General features: G+C 39.3%; 1 protein-coding gene across 2 annotated transcripts in view; it reads right to left on the reverse strand.

Moving 5' to 3' along the window:
* Positions 1 to 1655: 1655 nt before the first annotated feature.
* The window catches only part of GABRR3 (gamma-aminobutyric acid type A receptor subunit rho3), a 32681-nt gene continuing 10403 nt past the window's right edge, over positions 1656 to 23933 (reverse strand). For both annotated transcript variants that reach the window (XM_065850598.2, XM_071813960.1), the window contains exons 3-9: positions 15033 to 15100; positions 13308 to 13531; positions 10804 to 10886; positions 9809 to 9949; positions 6934 to 7086; positions 4376 to 4572; positions 1656 to 3377 (exon numbers count right to left, since the gene is read on the reverse strand). In XM_065850598.2, the coding sequence (XP_065706670.1) occupies positions 3075 to 3377; positions 4376 to 4572; positions 6934 to 7086; positions 9809 to 9949; positions 10804 to 10886; positions 13308 to 13531; positions 15033 to 15100 (1169 nt within the window). In that variant the 3' untranslated portion in view covers positions 1656 to 3074. The remainder of the gene's footprint in view (positions 3378 to 4375; positions 4573 to 6933; positions 7087 to 9808; positions 9950 to 10803; positions 10887 to 13307; positions 13532 to 15032; positions 15101 to 23933) is intronic.

Here is a 23933-nt window from a genome sequence, read left to right on the forward strand (position 1 = left end):
TTTTTGTAGCTCTCCGCAAAATAGGTCACTGGCATAAAATTCTGCATGCTTCTTCCTTCAGAATTATAAAGCTTTGAAGAATGAAGTAGTTGTCCAAACTTAAATGTTTGCATCACCTACACTAACACAGAATGTTTTTTTAATACAGATGGGTGTAGAAGCAGATGCTAAAAATAGGGAGGCCACATCCTGCACCTCAGCTGGTCATAGAAACCATTACAAGCTCTTATTTCTATTCAAAAAATCCACAAAGTACTCTCAGCATAACTGCTTGAATACCACTGGGATGAATACTCAAACAAATATGTATTTACATATTGGCTATGATGTTTTAACTTTTAGTAAATCCTGTGGGACATAAAACCCATACATTTGACTGGCTGCAAAACCAGCCACAAATAACAGGAATGGGAAACACTTGTGAATCCTTTTTTAAAGACTTCCATGCTGGTCTGTCTAGACAAATTGACTAAAAGTATTTATTACATCCCTTTCTGGAGGATAGCACAAACTTCAGATGAGGGTCACGTGAGTTCTAGTCAAGCCTCTGATGCCCTCTAGACAAGAAATAATGTATTTAAATACTGTTTTCTGGTTTTGCCATTTAGACAAGCAATAGATTTTTGAAGTATAATTGATCATGTTATCATCCCAGTCACTGCATTAAGAAAATAAAAATTATAAGCTTTGCTGTAAAAGTGTACAGTTACATTTCATCATCCTAACATCCAGTCATCTTCATTAACATAATGAAACTTGCTATACTGTGTTCTCTGTGCAGAGAACACTTTGCCAGTGATTACATTCACGGTTGAAAGTAACCAACCATTTCCTCCGTGGGAGCAAGCTGTGCAGCTGTCAGGCACCTGTACAGGATGTGCCCGGAAGGTAAATGCAAGTGTGAATCTCTTTTCCTCAACACTTCCCTGTGTGGACCTGCCCACTGGACAGGCTGCGTGGGGCTCAGGCTTTTGCTGCCACAGATGTGGTAAGAAATTTAGAAGAGGGAACTGGTATGGGTCAAGAAGCACATGGGTATTTATTCTGTTGGCAGCTGAGGGTTCACTGTTGGCTACAGAACAAATATCGCTTCCTGTAAGGCAGATTATTTTAAAAAATATGTGAAAACAATGGTGATATATTAGTTCATGTGAAAAGTTTAGGGCATGCACATCTGGAGCAGTTAGATGGGATCTTCTCAGGCAATCTGGAACATCTGTGCAGGATGCCTCCATAATGGCAGTGCAGTTACAAGGATGTCATGGTAATTTTTTTAATATATCTATATTACACATTGGCTCAGCTTGAGGTCTAGTGTGCTCTTGCTGTTGCCAAAGCCTGTGTGTGCCTTGGCTTTGTGTTCCCAGCATTGTCATCCATGGTACAGTTCTGCTTTCCATGACAGGATTTCCTGGAATAGTATCAAAGTCGTCTTAGCTCAGATCATTTGTCTGGCAGCAAACTGGCTGGCAAAGCACCCACTCACTCCATCAGATTTCAATCACCCAGCATGCAGTCTGTCACCAGCTCCTCCAGCTCTGTAACTGGGAGCTTGACAAATGCAGCTTTTTGAAAGAGTAAAAGACACCACCGTGCTATGAGCAACAATATTGGAGTAGGAAAATCAAGTAAACCAGAGAGTGGTTCAGGCTTCCAAATTTATTCCCACTTCCTAATTTTGACCAAGCAATGACCAAGCATTTATTTTGTGACATTTTTTGCCACCACAAAGTATTGTTTTGAACTGACTTTGTAAATATAAACTCACTTCATTAAACAACAGACAAACCCAGGAAATTAAGTGGGAAATGCTCCATATTTGGGAAAGTTGCAAAAGGAACCTTGATTGTTTTCTGGAGCTGCGAATACTTTTTATGTGTCCATGAACATCTTTAATTCAACCTCTTGAGCCTGAATCTAAGGATATTTCCATGTAGGATTCATCTGAGACCAACAGGATTCCTGTATATGGCTCTGTTTTGGCACAGCTGCTTGCTTTCATTTCCTGTGTGTCTCGGCATGGTATCTTGAACTGTGGTGGGGATCAGTGCTGCAAGCAGGCATATGTAGCTTCTCCTCACTGTAACATTCAACCTCAAAAGCCAAAGGGAGAGAGGAAGAGGGCAAAACCCCACGCTCAGGTATGCAACATAAAACAGAAGAACCAAGTGCTGCTGAAGACATGGTTTGTTTGTTTTCTTGGCATAGTTTTCTAAAATCTCCGCCTCAAAGCCTACATTTCTGAAATGAGCAGTTATGCAGAAAGCAGGTGATTGCAGCAGGTCTACACCAGGCACAGGTGTCTGGGTGTCACATGAGGGGCATAGCTTGTGCAGGTGACACTCATCATCCACCTAGGAGGTTGCTGTAAGACACTGAGTGCATCAGGTCTGAGACACTGCTGCTCTGCTGCCTCTTAGACTAGTGAGCAAGATTTCTTCAAAATAGGGGCAGCTGACAGGGTGAGGGTTTTTCTTGAAGTGTTGGTGATGCGTGATGTACAAAGCCCCATCAGTTTTGCTTCCTGCTTTCTGCTCATCCCTACTCCACTGCTAAGCTGTAATCACTTTCCCGCTAGTTACCATCCCAGGACAAAAGCTTCTGAGCTGCATAAAGGTTGCCTGGCAAAATCAAAATGCAGCAAGTGAAATAAGGATAGGAGCTATTTGAAGGCAACTGGTGCTGATTGCCTACTGGACCACCAATGGAGAACAAACAGGAAGTCTGATTAAAGAGGAATAGTTAGAATGTAGATAATACCTCAGGTGGGAGCTGCTGTCTGCTCAGGTGTGTTACAAAGGGCTCCCTTAGTGAGCAAACTGCTTCCAGGCTACTGCAGTAGTAGTATGTGCATTAGATTGCCTCAGTGAAGCACTGCACAGTCCAATTGAAAAAGAAACTAGACTGGTGAGGGTTTTCATGAACAGTTTTGCTGCTAACCAGACCATCCTTGGTATGACAGGGAAGTCAGTTTCAGAAACTTTTAACCCTTTTGTCTAGTGCTGTTGCATTATTTTTAAAGCACAATGCTACCCTCATACGCAAAATAATGTCTAGCTTGTAATGATTTTTGTTCATATGTACAAACCCCAGTAAAAAAAGTTGAACACAATGTACACACTGGGAAAAATAATCCTGGAATATGTGTCGATAACATGATTGTTCCGTAAAATAATCCTGCCCACGTTTCCCTTCACTGATCTCTTCCTCTTTATGCGAGTTGTGTCCGTGTTGGAGATACTGGCTGCACGTGCCTGAGTTTCATTCTCTTCACAGCGGTCTGAGAAAGCAGTCAGGTCCATGTCCACATCCGTGTCGTGAAAGCAGCCATCAAAAGCCATTGCTTGTACCGCATCAATACTATACATTCCTGAAGCCTGGCAAAAAGAATAGTTATTCTCCATCTAGCAGGAGCCATTTTAGTAAATTATAAATAAATCAAACAGAAAAGAAAGAGAGTTTTCTCTTCAGTGTTGTTCCCTCTGTGGAGAGCATAGATAGAACAGGGCTACCTCACAGTATTGCTGTCTGTGGCGCCTGCCGTCTTGGGCAGGACACAAGTGAGGAAGGGGATACATGCAATAAAACACACTTGTCTGGCTGATTATTGCCAGCTTCTAGCTGGAAATATGTGCCTCAGCTTCCAAAATAGAAAAATCAAACTCTGCCTCTCCTGTAGCTTTGCACTGCTGGAGTTGTGGGAAATTACTTCAGACATTTCCATGAGTAGTTTTTTGATGGGATTATCAAATCATGTGAGCAACATATGCACGCTTTTTGTGTTTTTCCCCTGGTGATATTCCAACAAATGAGTTTACATGGGGCAAGCATCTTGAAGCAAAGATTTTAAGTGAGTGCTTCATAGAAGGCAAATGTTTAACTTGTGAACATTTCTGCTTCAGGCACTTCTCTAAAAATGACCTTGTCATTCATTTTGTCTTGGGACAAAAAGGCACCATTAAACCTATCTTCCTAATTGAAAATGGCAGAGCAGGAGAAGCAGAAATAGACTCTGCTTCACAGAAAATAGGGAGGAATATTGCATGAGTGCATTATAGGGTATATTTCAGAAAGAGGAAAAATACCTTGATCAATAAGTATTTGAGAACAGAATGAAAGTTACTTTCCTCTGGGAGGGAGGGGGAAGGGAAAAAAAGAATCAGGAGGTGTACTCCCTAGCCTCTGCCGTGAGAAAAGGAAGGGAAAGAAAACACAGACCTTCTCAAGATCTCAGAGAGCATGATACATTTTCTCCTGTTAGCCAAGTAAAGTGAGATAGAGTGCCGTTACTGTGCTGTTATCACAGTGGTGTATCAGGATTACTCTGTGGCTTCTGTGATGCTTTCTGAAGGCAACAAAACACAAAGGATTGTACCTTGCCCCTTTTTTTGAGTTGCTTTCTCTCTTCAATTGTGGTGAGATAGTTCACTGCTGCATATTCGATCACAGACAGGAAGACAAAAAGGAAGCTGATCCATAAATACACATCCACAGCCTTTATGTAAGACACTTGAGGCATTGAGGCACTTACTCCTGTCATGATGGTTGACATTGTCAGCACTGTTGTTATACCTGCCAGAGAAAAAGGGGAGGTTATCATAATACTGGCCAGCTGGCTCTGTTTAGCTCATTAACATTGCTTGAACAGCACAGCTTTGTGAGGGCATATGATTGACGCTGCCTTCAACTTCATTGCACAGACTCTGAAAAGCAGAGTGAACCATGAAGGACTTATCACATACAATACTGAAATCGGTAAATCATCTCTCTGCTCGGGGTGTGCAGTTAGAGCCACGGCACACGAGGTTCGAACAGCAAGGACACAGCGCTGGTGACTCTACAGCATAAGGAATGCGTTTCTGTGACAGCTTTGGGTACTGCTATGGAAAAATGAAAGTGAGTTTGTGGTCTTCCTTCAATTCCCAGAGCAGGGGTCTCTGTTACACACTTTATTGGCCTGAAGAATCACTAAAGAATCACCAATTTCCCTCCTAACCCCGTCTCAAGTTGTACTTCTTGAGAACATCAGCTTGTGTATTTCTGTCATAACAACTTGGCTCTCTAAAAACACTCAAGTAGCAAAATGCTATATCCATTGAAACTAAGAAATATTTTTGTTGACTTCAGAGTGTCCAGAATTTTATGCTCCTCTTTTTGATGTCTCCTCTTACATGCAGCTATTCATCTAATTTTGTTTTGCTCTGTCTCAGGGGAAAACAAACAAACACTATACACACAAACCATGAACAACCAACACTAAACCAAGCCCTGTTTTTAAAGAGATAAGTGTTACACTGGAAATTAAGACATCTGAATTGATAGCATGGCCTTTCAGCTTGGTCTTGTAGCCTTTTTCCAGTTTCATGCTAGTTCAAGTCCAGTGGAACACACAAGTTTTCCCTTTCCCTCTCTGCAGGTTCCTTTGGCTGAAGGATGGAGTTTGAAATATACCATATAAGAGGAAATCTGTTTATTTAAAACATGTATACTGTAGGCTAGGGAGATAAACTTTGAAAACTTTGTTGTTAAAATTGCCTATAAATTATGTATGCTTATGCTAATGAAGTGTGTGTTATTCATGGAACTCCTGATGCACAGCCTCCTGCAGAAATCCATATATAAATTAAAGAACATGATCAGTAAAACCATTTTGACACTGTTACAAATGGCCTACTGAGAATTAAAACTTCATTTTTAAAGATAATTTTTTTTACAAATAAAATGAATTGGTAGATGCATTAATAAAAGTAGGTAGGAGGTACCATAATTTGTTTTTAGACTAACAAATAGATTTATATCTCATGTATTAATAGCTTTAGACAGTGCCGACAGAAAGCGATCTGAGGTAGCTACAATCCTATTTTTTGTAGATTGATATATCTATAGCTAAAAATTGAGGGCTTCCACAGTACATGCAAGTTTCTTAAACAAAAATCCTCAAATTTGCAATTGTTTAAGAAATATGGCAACATGCACTTGGCTTCTGGGACTACCACCAGTGAGAACCAACAACAGGAGCTTCTTTACTAATTCTTGAACCAGCAGCTGCAGGACTCAGATGCATCATGATTGCATTAGATATCTTAATAAATTTCCATCCGATTTTCACAGAGATGCTAATCTTTGAAAAAAATGTACTGATTCCAAGGCCATCAGCATTAAATTCCAACAAATGGCAGCCTTGAAGAAGTATCATCTGATTCATCACTGAGAAAATCAATAACTTTATGAAAAAAAACCACTGTAATTAATATTTTTCTTCTGAGCTGTGCTGTTCAGAACTGAAACTGTGAGAGGAGAAAGATGCCCAGCTTATTCCTTGGCTTCACAGAAACCTGTGTGCCTTGCAAAGTTAAGGCACCAAAGCACACATTTTCAATGTGCCTAGCAAAGAAAGGCTTTGCTGCATAGGAGAAGTCAGGAAACTGATTCCAAGTTGGTAGGAAGGTATCAGGTCTTTCTGGAGAGAAAGCAGAGCTGCCAAGCTTTTTAGGTAGACTGTGCTAAGCCTATTAAGTATCTCTCATGAACCATGGATTTGAGGAGGGATCTGACTACCTGTCAATATCTGTTACTTGGCTGAGAAGAGGGGAGGAAAAAAAACAACCCAGTCTTTGAAAAAAATAATTAAAAAAAAAAAAACCCTAAGTAAAATGCTATGTAGGGAAATCTATAGAATCATCCCTTTTTCCTTCTGTGATGTGTGAGCTGTTTTGTAATATAGCAAAGTCAGTCTGAACAAACATGCCATTTCCTAATGTAGAGGTTGACTGAAGGAGTCTGTGGTAGTGACAACAGTGGCAATAATAGTGTTATTCAGGCAATTACCTGACATGCTTGCTCATGTCCTGTGTAAATAAAACGTTAGGTAACTCCAAAACCTCTCCCTTATTCATTCTATACCTCCCAAAAGAATATACAGTAAAGGTTTACCTAGTGATACCCTGGCAGGAACGGCTCTTCTGTCAATCCAAAATGAAACCCAAGACAGCATCACCATCAGCATGGCTGGGAAATAGGATTGTAGCACAAAAAAGAAAATGTGTCTCCGGAGTGCAAAGTTTATAAAAAGTCGATTGTACCAACCTATTGAAAAAAGAGAGAAGAACAGTTTGGGGGAGAAGAGATCTGCGTTAATTTGTGAGTTCTGCTTCCTTCCAGTAGGAATGGTGTGTCCATATCAATAATAGTAAATGCCTAAGAAATATTGCCACCACCTTGGTTTTGTATAGTGTGTTACAAACTATCCATCATACCTCATTAAAATATTACTGCTTTGAGAGTGAAGCATCATGACTGCATAAATAAAATACTGGTTTATAATTTAAGTTATAAAATTAAAAGAAAAAAAAAAAGTAAATAGACTTCAAATCAAACTGCCGGGAGAATACAGACAGAATATAATTGTCCAGTCCAGCTAGGACAGTGAAGCAAACACCCTGAGTCCCCCAAAAAGTAGCTTGCCTTCTCTCACTCTACGAATACTCGGCAACAAGCAACACTTTTCCTAAGGTCAGAGGGATTTGCCTGCCCAGCCTTGACTTTAGAGGAAAGGGTGCCATCTAGTGAATGTTGAGGCGTATGCTAAAGCTGCGATGGGAGGGAAATAAGGCAAGAGTGGCCAACTGTGCAGCATCTGCCTGTCCAGTACAGCTAGAGACACCAATAAGCCTTTATTGGAGTAGTCATGCCATCACAAAGAACCACTTTATAAAAACTAGTATCTCAAAAATAACCCCATCTAATATTGAACACCTCTTGTGTGTTTCCCATTGTGGAGAAGGTGTTGTCCCAAAAATTGATTTAAATTTTTGTTCCTTTGGAGACCAGGAAACTCTGAAAGCCTAAATGCTATGCATGTGTAGTTCACTGAGATTCACAGGACAGGGTATGTAGAAACTAAAATACAGAAGGCTGCTTTGTGAGCAGCAGCATTTATGTCCATTTTTGCCTGACACTATTCAGTGGGAGATGGCTCCTCTTAAGAGTTGTGCTGGTTGTTCCCCACTATTATTACTTGAGGGGGTGGAGTCTGTGTGTAATAATTTTCTTCCAGAAAGAAGCAAAATAAAAGAACAAGAGAAAAGTGGAATCTCCTGGCTGAAACAAAAACTCAAAGCTAAATAAAAGTATCTATCCACAAAAGACAGTATTCTAATTGGCAGATATCATGCACACATTTATTCAGGTATTTTTCAGTGGTCTCTGCAATTTAAAAGAAGTCTTTCACCTTTACCCTGCTAAGCAAGCTCATCATCAAAACATCTGCATGTAAGTGTTAAACAGCTATACTTTGCAAAATCAAACATGCTGTGAAAGTGCTGCAAAGACCTGGATACAGGGTTGTTATGAGGTTGCACTGTTGTGCACAAGGACATATTTGCTTCTGTAAATATTTTTTTTTAAGATAATAGCAAGGCAGAAAGAAACCAGCTGAGTTCCTGGAACCCAGTTGCAACACACAGTGATAGCAGTTGAGTGAAAAACATCCTGGACTCCTTGCAACAAGGACAAATTTGACAGTTCTCAAATAAGCCCAGTTATGAGGTAAGGTGTCACTTGCCCTTCCCTCACATGACAGTGGCTCTTGAAAGCTGGAGCTCTGTTCTTAGCTCATACACGAGCAAGAGATAAGGATGAAGAACCTGATCAAGTTATGAATTCCTCATTGCTTAGGCTGCATCATAACTGAAACTGGAATTTCTGCATTCAATATAAGCCATGGCAAACTTGAATGGCTCTTTTTTAAGTGCAAAAATAAGCTATCCTGTAAATAAAATAGAGTAAATAAACCTATTTGCTGCTTTCCTGTATGTCTTTTTTTTCCAAAGTGTCATGCATATATATATACATACACATATACACGTGTATATATAATATTATATGGAATAATCTCTATTTTATTAATCTGCCTTGATATAAAGGGCAATATCCACACTGAAATGAATTGACCCAGACTGGACAGTACAGTAGCAAGCATGCTATTTTATCTAGTTAAAAACAGAGTACTTACATAGAGAAGTACTTCAAAATTTATAATTGCATGTACAAATACAACGAAAATAAAACCCACCTTGCATGAAATCAAGACTATAATAAACTCCTAAAGCCTTATGCAGTTTGCCAGAAAGCATAGCTCAAGATCTATAGGGAGAAATAAAAGCCTGTCTGGGTCAGATACCTGTATTTAAACAATGTAGCACTGACATAAAGGCATTTTTTTTCTGCAACTTCATGTACAAACAGGGAACATTGAGCAAACCATGAATTAGACCTTAATAGGTTATAAATGCTCTCATGTGGAAATCTTATAGTTAGTAGACTTATAATGAGATTTTGCAGCTCCAAATATGTGGAGGTTTTAGACAACACAATACACTGGGGTTTCTCCTCTTTGCTTTCTGGTACTTGACACTTTAGGGCTTGAATTTTCAAGCTTTTCTGTATAACCAGGACCCAAAGATTCCTGTAAACCAAATACTCCAGTGGCTTTCAGAGAAGCACCATGATTTTGCAAGAGCTCACAACAGCATATATTCGGTGGTTGTGTATTTTTTTCAGGTTCTTTTTGTCAGACGTTAAGTTACAAGTATTATTATGGACTCTTCTTCTAATATCAAGAAAGTGTTTCATCTGTAATATAAAGAGAACTGAGGACCTAGGCTGACAAACCAGTGCAATTGTGACTTTATTTTAAGTGAGATCTCTGAGCAGTAAATCATTTATTAGCAACAAATTTGAATGAGAAATACATTCTGCATGATTGTGTCCTGAGCTTCTCTCTTCTAATGATAGGGGCTTACTATACCAGTACTGCTGTAAAAAGCTAGTCCACTGGAAGCACTGAATTCTTCGATGAAAAACTGGGAGAGGGAGATGTGCTCATCTGTGCTCAGGGACTTGTTTCCATGTTTCCAGTATAACATCAGATCATCTTCATTGTATGCATCTATGAGAAAGTAAAAAGTGAATCACCTCTTCTGCTGGAATAATGCTTCTGTTTTCTTTTCTTAGGGATAGGAGACCACTCAAACAATTTGGGGAGACCACTCACTTTGGGAAAACCCCAAAGAAACACATTTTTCACATAAATTTGCCAGTTACTTGACATTGAAAAATCTGCAAAGACCAAATTCCATCTTGTCCCAAGTGGAGCCCAGTCCTGTGCCCCGCCAGCAGCTTACCTGACAGATGGGGGACATGGGCATGCCTGGGGTCACAAGGCACATAGGATCAGAGCTCTGGGGCCGCCACACTCAGCAGGCTGTCTGTTATAGCTGAGAGTCTGTTACGTTTTTCAAGACTAAGCAACAAACCAGCATCCCAGTTTAACCCATAATTCAAATAAGGATAAATATTGAGGTATTAAAAGTCTCTGCAAAACAGCATTACCTTTTGCTGTCCAGCTCCTACAGCTTACTATAGACAATTGAGTCAGCGGTGAGAAAGCAGGCATTTCACAGTAACACAACACTCATTTTAGTTTTTCCATAAGGTCAAATATTGACATCATATTTTAGTTTTAACTTGCACTGTTTTCTCAGACAAAAGCAGGATTTTTGACAGAGGGAACATTTTTAGATTTCGGCATTCAAATATTAACCCAGTCAAAACAAACCATCATGTTTTTTCTATCTTCCCAAAGCTCACTGGTTCGTGGAAAGATCCCAAACTGGCTACCGTTTAGTATGTACTGATTGATTGGTTCAGGTCACACATGAACATAAGCAAAAAAGGTATTATGAACAACATGGAGTGCTGGTGAGAAGGCACATGTGAAGAACAGGTATGAATTAAACTTACAGCTTTCCAGTTCTAAAGAACAGTTCTGAGTGTCCAGAGGAAACCTACTGAAATCCATGAAACACATAGCAGAAACTGTTATTCTGCAGAAAGGAAAAGAAAAACAGAAATTAAACAAAAAATTTTACACTTTCTTAGGACGGTGGGATCTTAGTGAGATCCCCAACCAATCTGCTGTTCAGAATCCTAATGACTGAGTTTTTCTCCTTTTTTAGATGCTTCTAAAATGGCTTCTAAATTGTGAGATAAAACTAAATCAGGGAGAGAACATATTTTTTTAAACACAAATAGTCTTTCTTATTAAGTACATTACCTTTCATTTTTAAACCCTTTACTGGCCTGATCCTTCATTAGGCTTTCACGCATTTAGCTTTGAAGAGTTATGCTTTTGAAGATTAACAAGGGGAACTCACATTTCTTGGCTGGATTTCTTATAGATTGAAGTACAAAATATTACTGGTTAGAGCAAATATTATTCCACGTGCTATTTTCTCAGCTAGAATGGTTATAATGTTTGATTGCACAAAAAGATAAGCGGCAATTTCTGGCAGGCTACTTTCCTCTTCAACACCATGGAAATGCCTTATAGTCTAAAAAACTTAAGACAATCTAGGTAAAGATGTTATTTTGCATTCCATCTGTGTTTTCACAAATGTTTAGAAGATAAATGTCCCTTGACATTTGAACCAATAAACAAACAAAAAGGCTAGGGGCAGCAATTTAAGTATGATAAATATTGCCCAATTTCCCTTTCTTGTCACAGCTTGCATGTCATTTGATTTTGTTTGTCATTTGTTTCACTTTGATTTTTCAGTTTTCCCCAAACTGAATCCTACGGGGATTGCAGTGATAAGAGGTATACTGGGTATATAAGTGATCTTTGAAAACTTGTGATCAGTAATCACACTATAGCTGAATTTTTATGTGTAGGATGTGACTGGCTTGAAATGAGATTGTAAGAGTGGTACATCTTCAAAATCACGCATAATACTTCCGTCTTTTAGCTATCGACTAAAGGATCAGGGGAACAACAATAAAATGTTGATTGAAAAAAAAAAACTGTTTCAGCAGCAAATTTGGATTTTTGTTCCACTTTGCTTCAATAAAATCCTGGATGCTAGGCACTGAACAAAAACTCTGGAATACGCAAATTTCTTGCACATAAGTAGTGGGAATATAAACTACCCACTGCTTGTAAAACTGGTAATACAAAAGGGATGTTTTAATAAGCATTGGATTCTTTAGGAACATACGCATTACCACCACACATTGCTTCATTTTAATAATTTTAAAACCTTGGTTCACCAGCCTTTAGGTCGCCCCTTTCCCTGCCATTCAGTTTGATACTTCACCCCTCCAGCAAGCCGACAGAATATGTTTGCCCATCTTATGTCTCTTCACCACTCTTCCTTCCCCCAGCTGAATGTACATCACACTCCTCACATTAGAGAGCCACTGCTGTAGGCCTTAGTATAGTAGTATTGTTCTTCTGATCCCTCACTCTTTCTCATGAAGCATGGAAATGAACATAGCAATAAAATGCATACTTCACCTCATTGTTTCTTACTGGTCAGTTTGATTCTTGAGCATAGACTATTTTAAAGTGGCATACAGCTGTTGCTGTGAGGGTTTCTTCATGAAAGAGTAGATAAATTTGTCACTGTTTGAACAGTTACTACATAGCCAAAATCTCAAGTGTTTGCATAAATCTTAAGACTATCCAGAGCAGATGAAGTATCACCTCTGTGCACAGCCTGATTAGTAACAAACTGGAGAACTGTGATTTCTGCAATGCACAGGCCTCAAGGCCTTTACCCTAGGGGGGAAATTTCTTCATTAAAATTATTTCTGTCACATCATCCAAATCTGCTTTATAAAGAAAAGGAGTAACATGTAGATAAAAGGGAGACACATTTGATGACCTTGCTGTTGCAGTCCTGGAACGGCTGTTTGACTTTCCAGTTCATCATAGTCACACACCTGTCTAACAGTGATGGCATCAGCACCAATAATCTGCTCTCCCTGCCTATCTGGAGCCCAGATTAATATCAACGGCATGTTTACAGGTATTGCAGGGTGAAAATAGCTGAAACAGACAGTTTTAAAATACTCAGGAAAAAAAAAAAATCTTTGCTTTCTTTGCTAATAATTTGGGGCTTTACTCAACAGTAAAACTACTGTAATATTGCTAAAACCACTGGCAATGAATTAACACCTGAAAAACTTCAGCACTATTTACAACATGAAAAAACTGCCATTATTCTGTGACAGGAAACAATATGTGAATGATAGAAAAATATGCCATCCATATATTATCAATCCTAAATTTATTTTCCCGCTGGTACAGACAGTGGTCATGAGTTCCCAGTATCTGATGTCAGAGGATTAATGTCAGTACAGTATCAGAATCTTAACTGCAAGTATTTCCAGTAATTTCTCAGTGTGCAGACTATTGTTCCACACTTACAGTCATTAATTTTCTTATAAAAGGGTATTGTTCTTACCGTAAACTGAAGAGTACATTGCCATCAGGGTATACTCGGAGCATGATGTTTTCCACAGTTGTATCATGGATGAAAGATCTTTTGGAGTGTACAAAAAACACATCAGGTACCCAGATCTTTTTAATCAGTCTTCCATCAAAAGTCATACTTTTGTTTTTGTTACTACGAAATGAAAGTCTCTCATCCTTCCAGTAATGTCTGAGATACAAAGTCATTGTGAAGTCCTTTGTTTAATTAAAAATAAAAGAAGACAATGTTTTATTCACATACAATAGGAAACAGTACAAAGTAATCAACTCATGTAAAGGATCAGTTTCTTCTCTGGATATCATCTGGAGGATCCTCAAGGAGAGGAATCAAATGCCACTCGATGAGTTTCAATATGGATTGGAACTACCTCTGAGATACTGGCTGTTTGCCTTGTTGCTTGTGTGAGTCTGAGTTTCATACTTCAGCAGGCCATTTCAGTGGCCTGCTGGATTGGGCAATCAGTGAGATGAAAAAGAAACTTGAAAACCAATCAAAGGCAAATGGAAAGGGGTTTCCTACGGAAGTCTTCACAAGCTCTTCTCAGAATGGACTGTGGCCCCTTTACAAAGGGATTAATTCAAGTTCTTCATGAGCCTTAGGTCAATTTGTAAAATTCATTAACTTGTACAAATATTGGGATTTTAATTAGTATATTTATGAATGAAATGCATAAGAAAGAAAAAATATTATTAATTTCCTAAGAGTAAATAATTACGATTTACAAGAATTCTATCTTTTTTAATATGAAATATTATTATAAATATTTTATCATCTTATTTAGAGTAATAATGTAACTGAAAATACACGTGTGGAAAGAGATGGAGAGGATGCTGCAAATCCAGTCTGAGCTTCTCCACAGCCTGACTGCTCTGTGTTCACCTATATAAGTTTTGCATTATTAGACAGACATCATTTCTCTCCATAGAACAATTACTTCCTATAAGCATACTGGGAAGATAGCTGGGTCTTCCCTTGTAGTATGATTTTATGCCCCTGTAATATGATTTTATTATTTAGGTAGGTTTGCAAAGGAATGCAGGGGTTCATACTGACAGATCCCATTGCAAACTCAACACCTATGTCTAGAGCTACACTCACTGTGAAAAGATACTGTAAGTGAGATCTCTTTGCAAAGTTAACATGCCCTGCTATTCTAGGAAGGAGCAACTTTGCACTAACGTCTGGGTGGCATTATTAGTGACAATTTCAGCTGAGTTATGAGCAGCCTGCATTCCAATGCTACAGGTCCTTGACTGCAGCAAGGGTGTCTCCTTCCTGGGACCATTTCTGAAGTGATTTTTCTATTTCCATTTGTTATGGCCAAAGCGCCACCATGTCAGAAATGATAGGAATATTCAGATCTGCATAAGCAAAGGAAGCAAAGGACATGAAGACACATTGTCTAACGTGCAGAGCACTAAGAGCTTATGTGGGAGCCCATGGGGCTTACTGAATGGCTGGGGTTTTCAAGTCAGAGCACTATCCACTCTGATCTGCTCTGCTTGCCCAGGGAGAAGTTCAACATGTGCTCTTCTGTAACACTTACTTTAAATTACTTACGTGCTTCAAGGCAAGGTTGTGCTCTTCAAGAATTTGCTTTCTTTAGCTGTATTATTTTATAACATCCAGCTGGCTGTTTCTGAGCCCCTGAATTTTGGCTGAAATTCTTTATTCCAGTTCTGCTGACCAACTTACCATGTCAACTTCAGATATGCTGTCAATGCTTTCTACCTGCACATCAATGCCCACAGGTATTGGTGACCCTTCAATGTAACAGAATGGAAGAGTGATGAGGAGCATAAATCCATATTTTTTAAGGGAAAACTGTGTATTAGAAACATACAGAGAGCAACCCATCCCAGCATTTATTATGATCTGTTTAACTTAGTACACTGAATGAGAAAGTTCATGGCAACAAAGTTAAAACCCAATGCTAAATAGTTGTAAAAATAAATACAAAATCTTCTGTGATCTTTTTGCAGCCAGACTAGTTGTTATTGGCATTGCGGCTTGGACAGCAGTGACAGCTTCCTTGTGGTGCCAAAGCTAATGAACTCCTTGGAGTGATATTTAGAACTGTCATAGGGAAAAGCTGAGTAAATATACCAAATAACTCAAAGATTACAAAGCTTACCAGTTCTTATTCCCACACTTATAAACAAAAAATCTATTATGCCTCCTAATTTTCTTTGGTTACTTAACTATTAAAAGTTTGGCATAAATATTTCTGAAAAGTGATTGCCTGCTCACTACATCATAAGGGAAAAACTGTACACACACAAAGCATTTGCTGTGATGGAGTGTTGTGTATTACTGAGTACATAATTTATTATCCAGTACAATACATACCAAACTGCACTAGATTACTTTATGTTATATACTACCCCACTATTTCATGCCACTGGAAAAGGTCATGAGTTTATAACATGATGGGATCTGAACAAATTATAATAACATATTTGCATTTTTACAATAAAGTGACTAAAATCGATTAAAAATTAGAGCAAAATAGAAAATTATTTCCAGTCTCTTCAGCATACAATATCTAGAATGAAGGATTTAGTTCTGTATGGATTAAGGACCTATGTGATTTTCAGCAAGCATGTCATTCCAGTAAAGCAATTGACTAATCACTACCTTACAGAAGAGAGGAAGAGAGAGATGTGTGCATATATGTGTATACTGCCTCCCAAAGAATATTCTGCATTTGGCATGAAAATCTATAGCAATTATTGTACATGAGATTCTAGCTACATTTGTTAAAAATAGACCATTAAAATATTTTCAAAGTACACATTTAAAATAAGCTGGTACAAAACATGAGTACAAGGAAGACTGAACAGCAGGAGATAACAACAGTCTTTTCAACTTGTCTTTCTCTTTTTCTTGTGTTTTCATTTCATCAGTCTCAAGCCAAAATAGTCCAGAAATATCACTCTCCTGATAACCAACCACAATACTGTGTCTTTTTTTGGTGTTATCCTTAACATAGCAGCCATTGAGGATTATACAGCTGCCTCCAGTTCTTACCAGTAGAGATCTTGAACTATTTTTGAGGTATTTTAAAATGTCTCTGTAATCTCTTGATTTGACTTGTATTTTTTAATGGAGAGTTTGGCCCTGCACAGAACAGATGAAGATGCATTGTGAATGGGAAAGCAAGGTAAAATGTGTTTAGAGTTAGCAAGGTACACAGGAGCATGCTTCTGTACTGACAAGAGCTGTGCTGTCTGACTCAAAAATCATGCCTCCCTCTGAGAGTTTCCAAATGCATTGTTCAGTCTGTTAACCAAAGCTCAAAACAGCATTCAGGACTTCAGACAGCAAAGTTCAGTCAATTAATTTATTGGTAAAACACTAAACAGCACTTGGGAAAATGCCACTTCTTTTGGAGAACAGAAAGAGCTGGTGTACAGGTGTCTGTACAACAATGTACATAGCATGGGGAATAAACAGGAAGAATTAGAGATCTATGTGTGGCCGCAAGGCCATGATGTCACTGCAATTACAGAGACATGGTGGGACAGCTCACATGACTGGAATGTTGTCATGGAAGGCTACATACTTTTTAGGAAAGACAGGCCAGCAAGGCGAGGTGGAAGAGTTACACTTTCTGTGAGAGAGCAACTTGAACGTATTGAACTCTGCCTGTGGGGATGAAGAACGAGTTGAGTTTGTGTGGGTAAAAATTAAGGGACAGGCTAACACGAGTGACACTGTTGTGGTTGTTTACTACAGGCCACCTGGTCAGGAAGAAGAAGTTGATGAGGCTTTCTACAGACAGCTGGATGTAGCCTCACAATCACAAGCCCTGGTTCTCATGGGGGATGAGGATTAACTCCAGGATTACAACCATGGACTTCAGCAGGGCAAGCTTTGACCTCTTCAAGGTCCCGCTTGGAAGAATCCCATGGGTTAGGGCTCTAGAAGGTAGAGGGTTCAAGAGAGATGGCTAATATTCAAATGGCACTTCCTCCAAGCTCAAGACTGATGCACCCCTATGAGCAAGCTGTCATGGTTTAACCTGAGCTAGCAATACAACCATGCTAGCCACTCACTCACCCCCTTCCCCACCTCCCCCAACAGGGGAGAGAATCGAAAGGGAAGGGAGAAACTTGGATTGAACTAAACAGTTTAATAAAATAACAAAATACTAATACACTACTAGTAAATATACATATAAATCAGAAAATTTCTCATGAACGCACTGAGCAGCCAGTCGCAGGAAACAGCACCTGGTCCCACAGCCACTCCTAGAGAGAGAAAAGAGAGGAAAAAGGCAGAAAGGCTCAGAGGCCTCTGCAAAATGACAAAAGCCAGACTAAACCTCCCACACCAAAAACTCCCCTGGCTCCGACAAAAAAAGAGTGAAGGAAAAAAACAACGCGCAAAGAAAAACCACCTGAGAGAGAGAGAGACATAGCAGAAGACCCAACTGGAAGGTCCCAACTCCCATCTCTCCTTAAATAATTAGCATGATGCTAATGGGATGGAATACCCTTGTTGATCAATCTGGATGTCAGTCAAGCTCTGCCGCATCTCTGCCCTCCTTCCCCGATGCCTCACACCTGTGGGCAGAGTGCTCAGAATGCCCTTGGCTTTCAGACCAGAGCAATTAAAAACATTTGCTCTGTGCTGGGGTGTTATCTCCTTGTTCTCAAACTAAGTCCAAATAATGAGCGTGCTAGCTATGAAGAAGAAAGGTTTCTAACTGCACAAAGAAAAATGACCCATTTTCAGTCGAACCAGTACACAAGTAAAGGGAGAAGGAAGTAAGTATGGATGTGTAAGGAGCTCCTGTCAAAGCTCAGATGGAAGGATGTTTATGTAATGTGGAAAAGGGACAGACCACCTGGGAGGAATACAAGGAGGCTGTTAGAGTATGCAGGGATGTGGTGAGGAAGGACAAAGTCCACTTGGAAGCAAATCTGGCCAGGGATGTCAAGGACAACAAGAAGGGCTTCTTCAAGTATATCAGCAGCAAAACAAAGGAAAATGTAGGTCTGCTGCTGAATGAAGAGGGTACCCTGGTGACAGATGGTACAGAGAAGGCAGAGTTACTGAATGCCTTCTTCACTTTTATCTTTACTGCTAAGACTGGCCCTTGGGAATTCAAGACCCTAGAGGAAAAACTTCTTTACTTTGAGGGTGACAGAGCGCTGTCAACCCAGAGAGGTTGTGATATCTCCTTCTCCGGAGATTTTCGAAACTTGCCTGGACACATTCCTGTGCAATCTGCTGCAGTTAAACCTGCTTTAGCAGGTGGGTTGGACTAGATGATTACCAGAGGTCCCTTCCAACCCCAATCATTCTGTGATTCTGTGTTTCTGTGAGACATCTGCCCCAGAGGTTGACTCACAAGAGTATCAATGTATATATCCAGCCAGGCTTCTTCAGGCAAAACAATAAAAAATTTTATGCCTCTCCTAAACCAGTTTTGACCACTTCTTGTCTTTGTTTTGACCACACCACAGAAACAGTTTACTTATGCTAAATACCGACTTGTGGCAAGTACTGGTACAAAAATGCCTGCTTGTAATCTAAGTGGAGTCATTCTCTCTCTATTCCACTGAAATCTAAACTATCTTGTAAACTAAAGATGGGTTTGGCCTAAGTAGAAGTCAGTGTGGGATTTATACATGATGTGAACATCATTCACAAATGGCATTCACATATCATTTAAATGCAAACACTGCAGAAAGCTGAGGTGTTTTCTATCAAGCTCCTCATTTGCATGATGAAACAGGAGAAGACTACATTGCAGAGCTGACAGCCCAGTATACAAGGCAGGGGGACCCAGGGAGCAGGCTAGCTGTAGAAGCACCACACTCCAGCCCAGGAGCATGATCAGTACAAAAGCTGAGTAATATGTGAACAGCATTGAAGACAGACACCTGGTCTCAGCCTGGGGCTCTCTTTGAAGTCCACGTAGTGTAACAGGCACTTTCTAGATTTCTAACTAGGTTGAGGTGACTTGTGCCTTGGGAAAACCTGTTGGTTACCAGGGTTGCTTAGAGTGAAAGCAAATAGGCAGATGAACTGTGTATTATCCAACACTACCCACCACAAAGTTTCAGCTTCTCAATATTGTAAGTGGGTCCAAACTGTTGCCCTGGGACTATGGCAGAGGCACATGCTGTATATTGGAAGTGCTCATCTCTGAGCAGACATTTGATTTTAACTGGTTTTACTAAAACTTTGGGGGATGACTTGCCTGACTAGCATGTTAAAAACAGTGGGTTTAGTCCTATTTATGTAGAATTATGTGTGTGGTAGGAGAGGAAAGGGGAGCAGCTCTGTACAAAATAATGGCGTTACCAGTTTCTGAGTCAAGGACAAGTCTAAAGCAAATAAAGTTTAATGTCAACCAACAACATTCTTCTAACAGGCAAGGAGCTACCCACAAATCATATCATGGAATAGAATGACTGGCTTTCTAAGTACACATATATCATGTGTAGTGAGGAAAAGGTTTTTCTTAGTGACAGCTACTCAAAGGGTGATGATGGCAGTCCTAATACTTTCTTGGGATTTGCAAATATTACAGACACTTTCCTACGCCAACAAGCACTATTCCAGCATGGACACAATTTCATTTAACAATTCACCTCATCTGAGCAGATACAAAGGAACTGATCACAGAACTGGAAATTAGAGACAGCTTGTGATTACGTTGGTTACATGCACACAAACTGAAGTGCCAGTTATATAAAAATACACACAGAGGCACTTCATTCTTTGAAAGGACAGCTTGTACTAAGCTGGGAACTGTTATAAAACCAAGTCACTAGGGACACTGATAGCATAAAAGACATCAAAAGCTATGGCCAGGAGAAATACAGTGGATGGTTCTAAAGTGAATTAAATAAAAACGGAACCATTACCATGAAATTTGTTCCTCATTATTTAGAAATGCTAGAACTGTGAAACAGACTGCTTAAAAAGAGATTCCTGTTCTCTGTTTGGGGAAAGGCCAAAGACGGTGTTCATGCTGCTTAGCAAGAAAATCTTCAGTCTACTATTCACCATGGACAATTAAAACACATACCTTGACCCCAGCCCTGATCTATTATTGACAGATCATAGCAGCTGCAAATATTTTCTGCCAATTCTGATTCTACTTTGGCAATAAATGTAAGTAGATGACAAAGACCCTACACACTGCACATATATGTAATCCCAGTCACTTCAGTGTGCTGTTCACTTTTCTAATCTAAAGCATTTTTATATTTTTGTCACTAACACCATCTCCCCGCCTCCCAAGATGCATATTGGCCTTACTCTGGTCTAGGTCTTTTGAGCTTTGTAGTTTTCTGGGAACATTTCCTTCTGTGATTAAAACCCAACACCACTAGAAACAGTAATAATCAAATATTGGGAACAGGTTGCTAAGAATAGTAATTTCTTCATCACTTGAATTTTTATTTTTTTTAACCATGATTGGGTGGTTTTAAAAAAATACCATTTTTATAAGCATTGGAAGGGATCCTAAAATGGCCAGAATAGTTCTACCCCTACGCCTGCGCCACAGCTTTTCAATCTCTGGCTGACCATCAGGCAACAACATAAAATTCACTTTGAAAAAAGTAACCATAGCAAAGCTGTGTATTTTATTTCCCAGTATGAGAAAACTGGGGATGGCAGAGAGGATTTTGTTATTAAATTGAGCAGCTTCAGTTGCTTCTGGACCATTGCTACAAATCATTATTTTAGAGGGATTAGTGATTTTCACAATGGAGGCTCCACAGATTTTCAAGATAATTACTCCTCAGCAGAAAAAATAGAATTGTTTTCAGATAGGTTTATCTTCACACAAGCCATTTCCAGTCTTTTATTTTAGAGTTTAAACACAGCAAAAGAATTCCTTGATGAGCATGGAATTTTTTAAGAGATAGTATGGTAGGCAAATTCTGTAATACCCTTTTTAGAAGGGATATTATGTAACAAGAATACCCTTTCAGCAATTTAGGATCAATTTCCACAATAATAACAACTGGTTTGGTGAATTCTATAGTATTTTTGTAATAGTCAGACCTTTGAACATGCAGTGGATTCCACAAGTGCTGAATTCAGGAAAACCAGCCATTGTATCCTGGTTGGGTTTGTAACAGTGTATGCTGAAAAAATGTTAGGTCTACAGAAGGGTCCCAGTAGGAGACAGAGACCAGGGAAGGATTAAGGTCCATAGAATTATCTTTTTCTAAAAGAGGCTTGTGGGCCTGTAGAGAAAGAAAAGCATATATACCTGTAAACAAGCCCCAGGGAAGCAGAACTATGTGGATATATTTACTTTCCTCTACCAATGAGTGAAACAGGAGAACTACTGGCAATGGTATTTTCTTCTTGTTACCATTTTGTTTCTTTTCTCCTTATGTGAGAAATGAAGATGAACTGGTATCAACAGTAGCCAGCTCTTGGAATAGAGCTCACGCCCCTCCCCCCGCCACTTCCAAATTTCCTTCCTTTTCTGGACCCTAACTATTCCTTTCAGTAACACATGAGAAAAAGCCATCCCACTTTCACCTTGAGTCTTCTCCACCACAGTGAGAAGATATTTCTGACTTTTCAGGGGGTGCTGTAGCGCAGAAAAGAAAACAACTTGGTGGCAAAGAGCTATTAGAATTGCAGCATATTTGAACATTAATTGGGCCATATTTTCTTTCCTTTTCCTTCCCTTTTACCTTCAGGTGAAATTAAATGTTACCAGTTTAGGTTGAGAGGAGAGGAAGCATAAGGGGGAGTGAGCTAGTGGGATCTCTGATCCTCTGAAAATTTGGAATTTAGATTAAGCATAATTGCAGATTGAGATGCAGAAGACTGTTGCCTCTTTACCAGCTAAACATTACTAAATTACCTTCTTTAACTAACACACTGTTAGCATAGGAAATTGCAGATCCTTAAGACACAATGTAAAAGAAAAATGAAGTCATACTTCAATACATATACACAGCGAGAACTTGCATGTACACACTGACGATAAGCATGTGCTTCCATTGCAAACTAGTTCAGAGACTGCATGGAACAGTTTTATTGTCAGGAAAACCAAGGCACAGAGGAATAAAAGAATGACCTCGTCTGCGTGCTAGTCTAAGATTTTTTTAAATGGAAATGTTAATTTTTAGTAAGTGGAGACAGAACTCAGGAAACCAAGAGCTCACAGCAATGACCTCTGCCAGTATTTTGAAATAAGATAGTTCAGAAAATAATAGAATATAGACAAAGAGATATATAGTACAAAAGAATGTAACTTTCAAGGATTTCTAAGGATTCACTCTAACACCTCTATCACTGCACACAGTTTTGGCTGCTAAGGCAGCTTGCATAGTGGCCCTCAGATCTGAGCTGCTAGAAGTCTCTGTTCATGTGTGATGCCTGTGCTTATCCTTTCTCACAGAGTTTAAACATGAGGATGATCATTGCAAGAAGTGCTGGCAACATAATTTGATTTCTTGCTTTTTCTCCAGTCCAAACTTAAGCTATCTTCTCATAGATTATCAGTTTATCAGGCTACTGAAAAATCAGTTGAAGTACTTTAGGCCACCGTAGTACAAATATATGTAAGTCACAAAAAAAGCTGAGTCTGGATCCACTGGAGGTCTTTTATTTCCTTTGGTAGGACCTGTGCAGACAGGCAGACAGCCTTACGAGAACTGGCAAGCATTAATATACCATTGCAGGACCCCTCACATACCCATCTGCTGGCCTTTATCAATGCTTCTGGAAGCAGCAAGGACTAAACATAATTCCTGGAATGTTCACTGATGCGGTTAGTAAAGATGCTTGAGCAAAGGAAACATCTGTGCTCCTAGTCCAATGTCTAGTGGAATTCCTCAAATCACTATCTGGTTCAGATCTCTTTGCATCAGCAGGGGTCCATCTATTAGAGACTTCCAAACAAAAGAGGACCATGACATTACACAGAAGGCAACAACAACAACAAAATCCAGAAAAGGAAAGGAAAAAATAAACAACCCCCTGTCCCACTCTCAATAACCACCCAAAAGCCTGGCTTAGGGAATAAGTGCAATGTAACAATGTAAATTTATGTTTTTTGAAGAACACTTGGGTGTACTGAATTATTGGTTTGCTTAACTCAACCCCACTGCACCATGAACTGCAGGCATAGTAGCATTTCTATAGCAAAAATGTCAAAATGGCTTGCTAACAGTTTGCTGGTTTTGCTTCATCTTGACACAGTATGCTTCTCAGACTTTGATCTCTAATCTGTTAATAAATTGGTAATGTGAGGACTAAATTTGAAAATCAAGAGTTAGAGAGTCAAATTCTGATTGTGCAGCTGGAATGGCAATTCAATCAACAGAAGAACGCTGAAATACACACACATAAATCACAGCAGAGCTGTGTCCATTTGGTCAAAAAAGGATCTCTTACCTCCACAGAGCAATGATATACTTTCATGAGAAAACAACTGGTCATGTGAGCAAAGTCACAATTATTTCCAGTAACACTGCAGCTGGTAGCATCAGTATCCAACAGTTCTACATTCATTTCTCTCAGTTTTTTTCCTGTGCATGTTTTCTCAGTTTACAAATCAAATTCACCATGTGCTGTCTCTGTTTTTCCTTTGTTACTTTA

Source organism: Patagioenas fasciata, chromosome 1 (genome assembly GCF_037038585.1).
Source record: "Patagioenas fasciata isolate bPatFas1 chromosome 1, bPatFas1.hap1, whole genome shotgun sequence".
NCBI lineage: Eukaryota > Metazoa > Chordata > Aves > Columbiformes > Columbidae > Patagioenas > Patagioenas fasciata.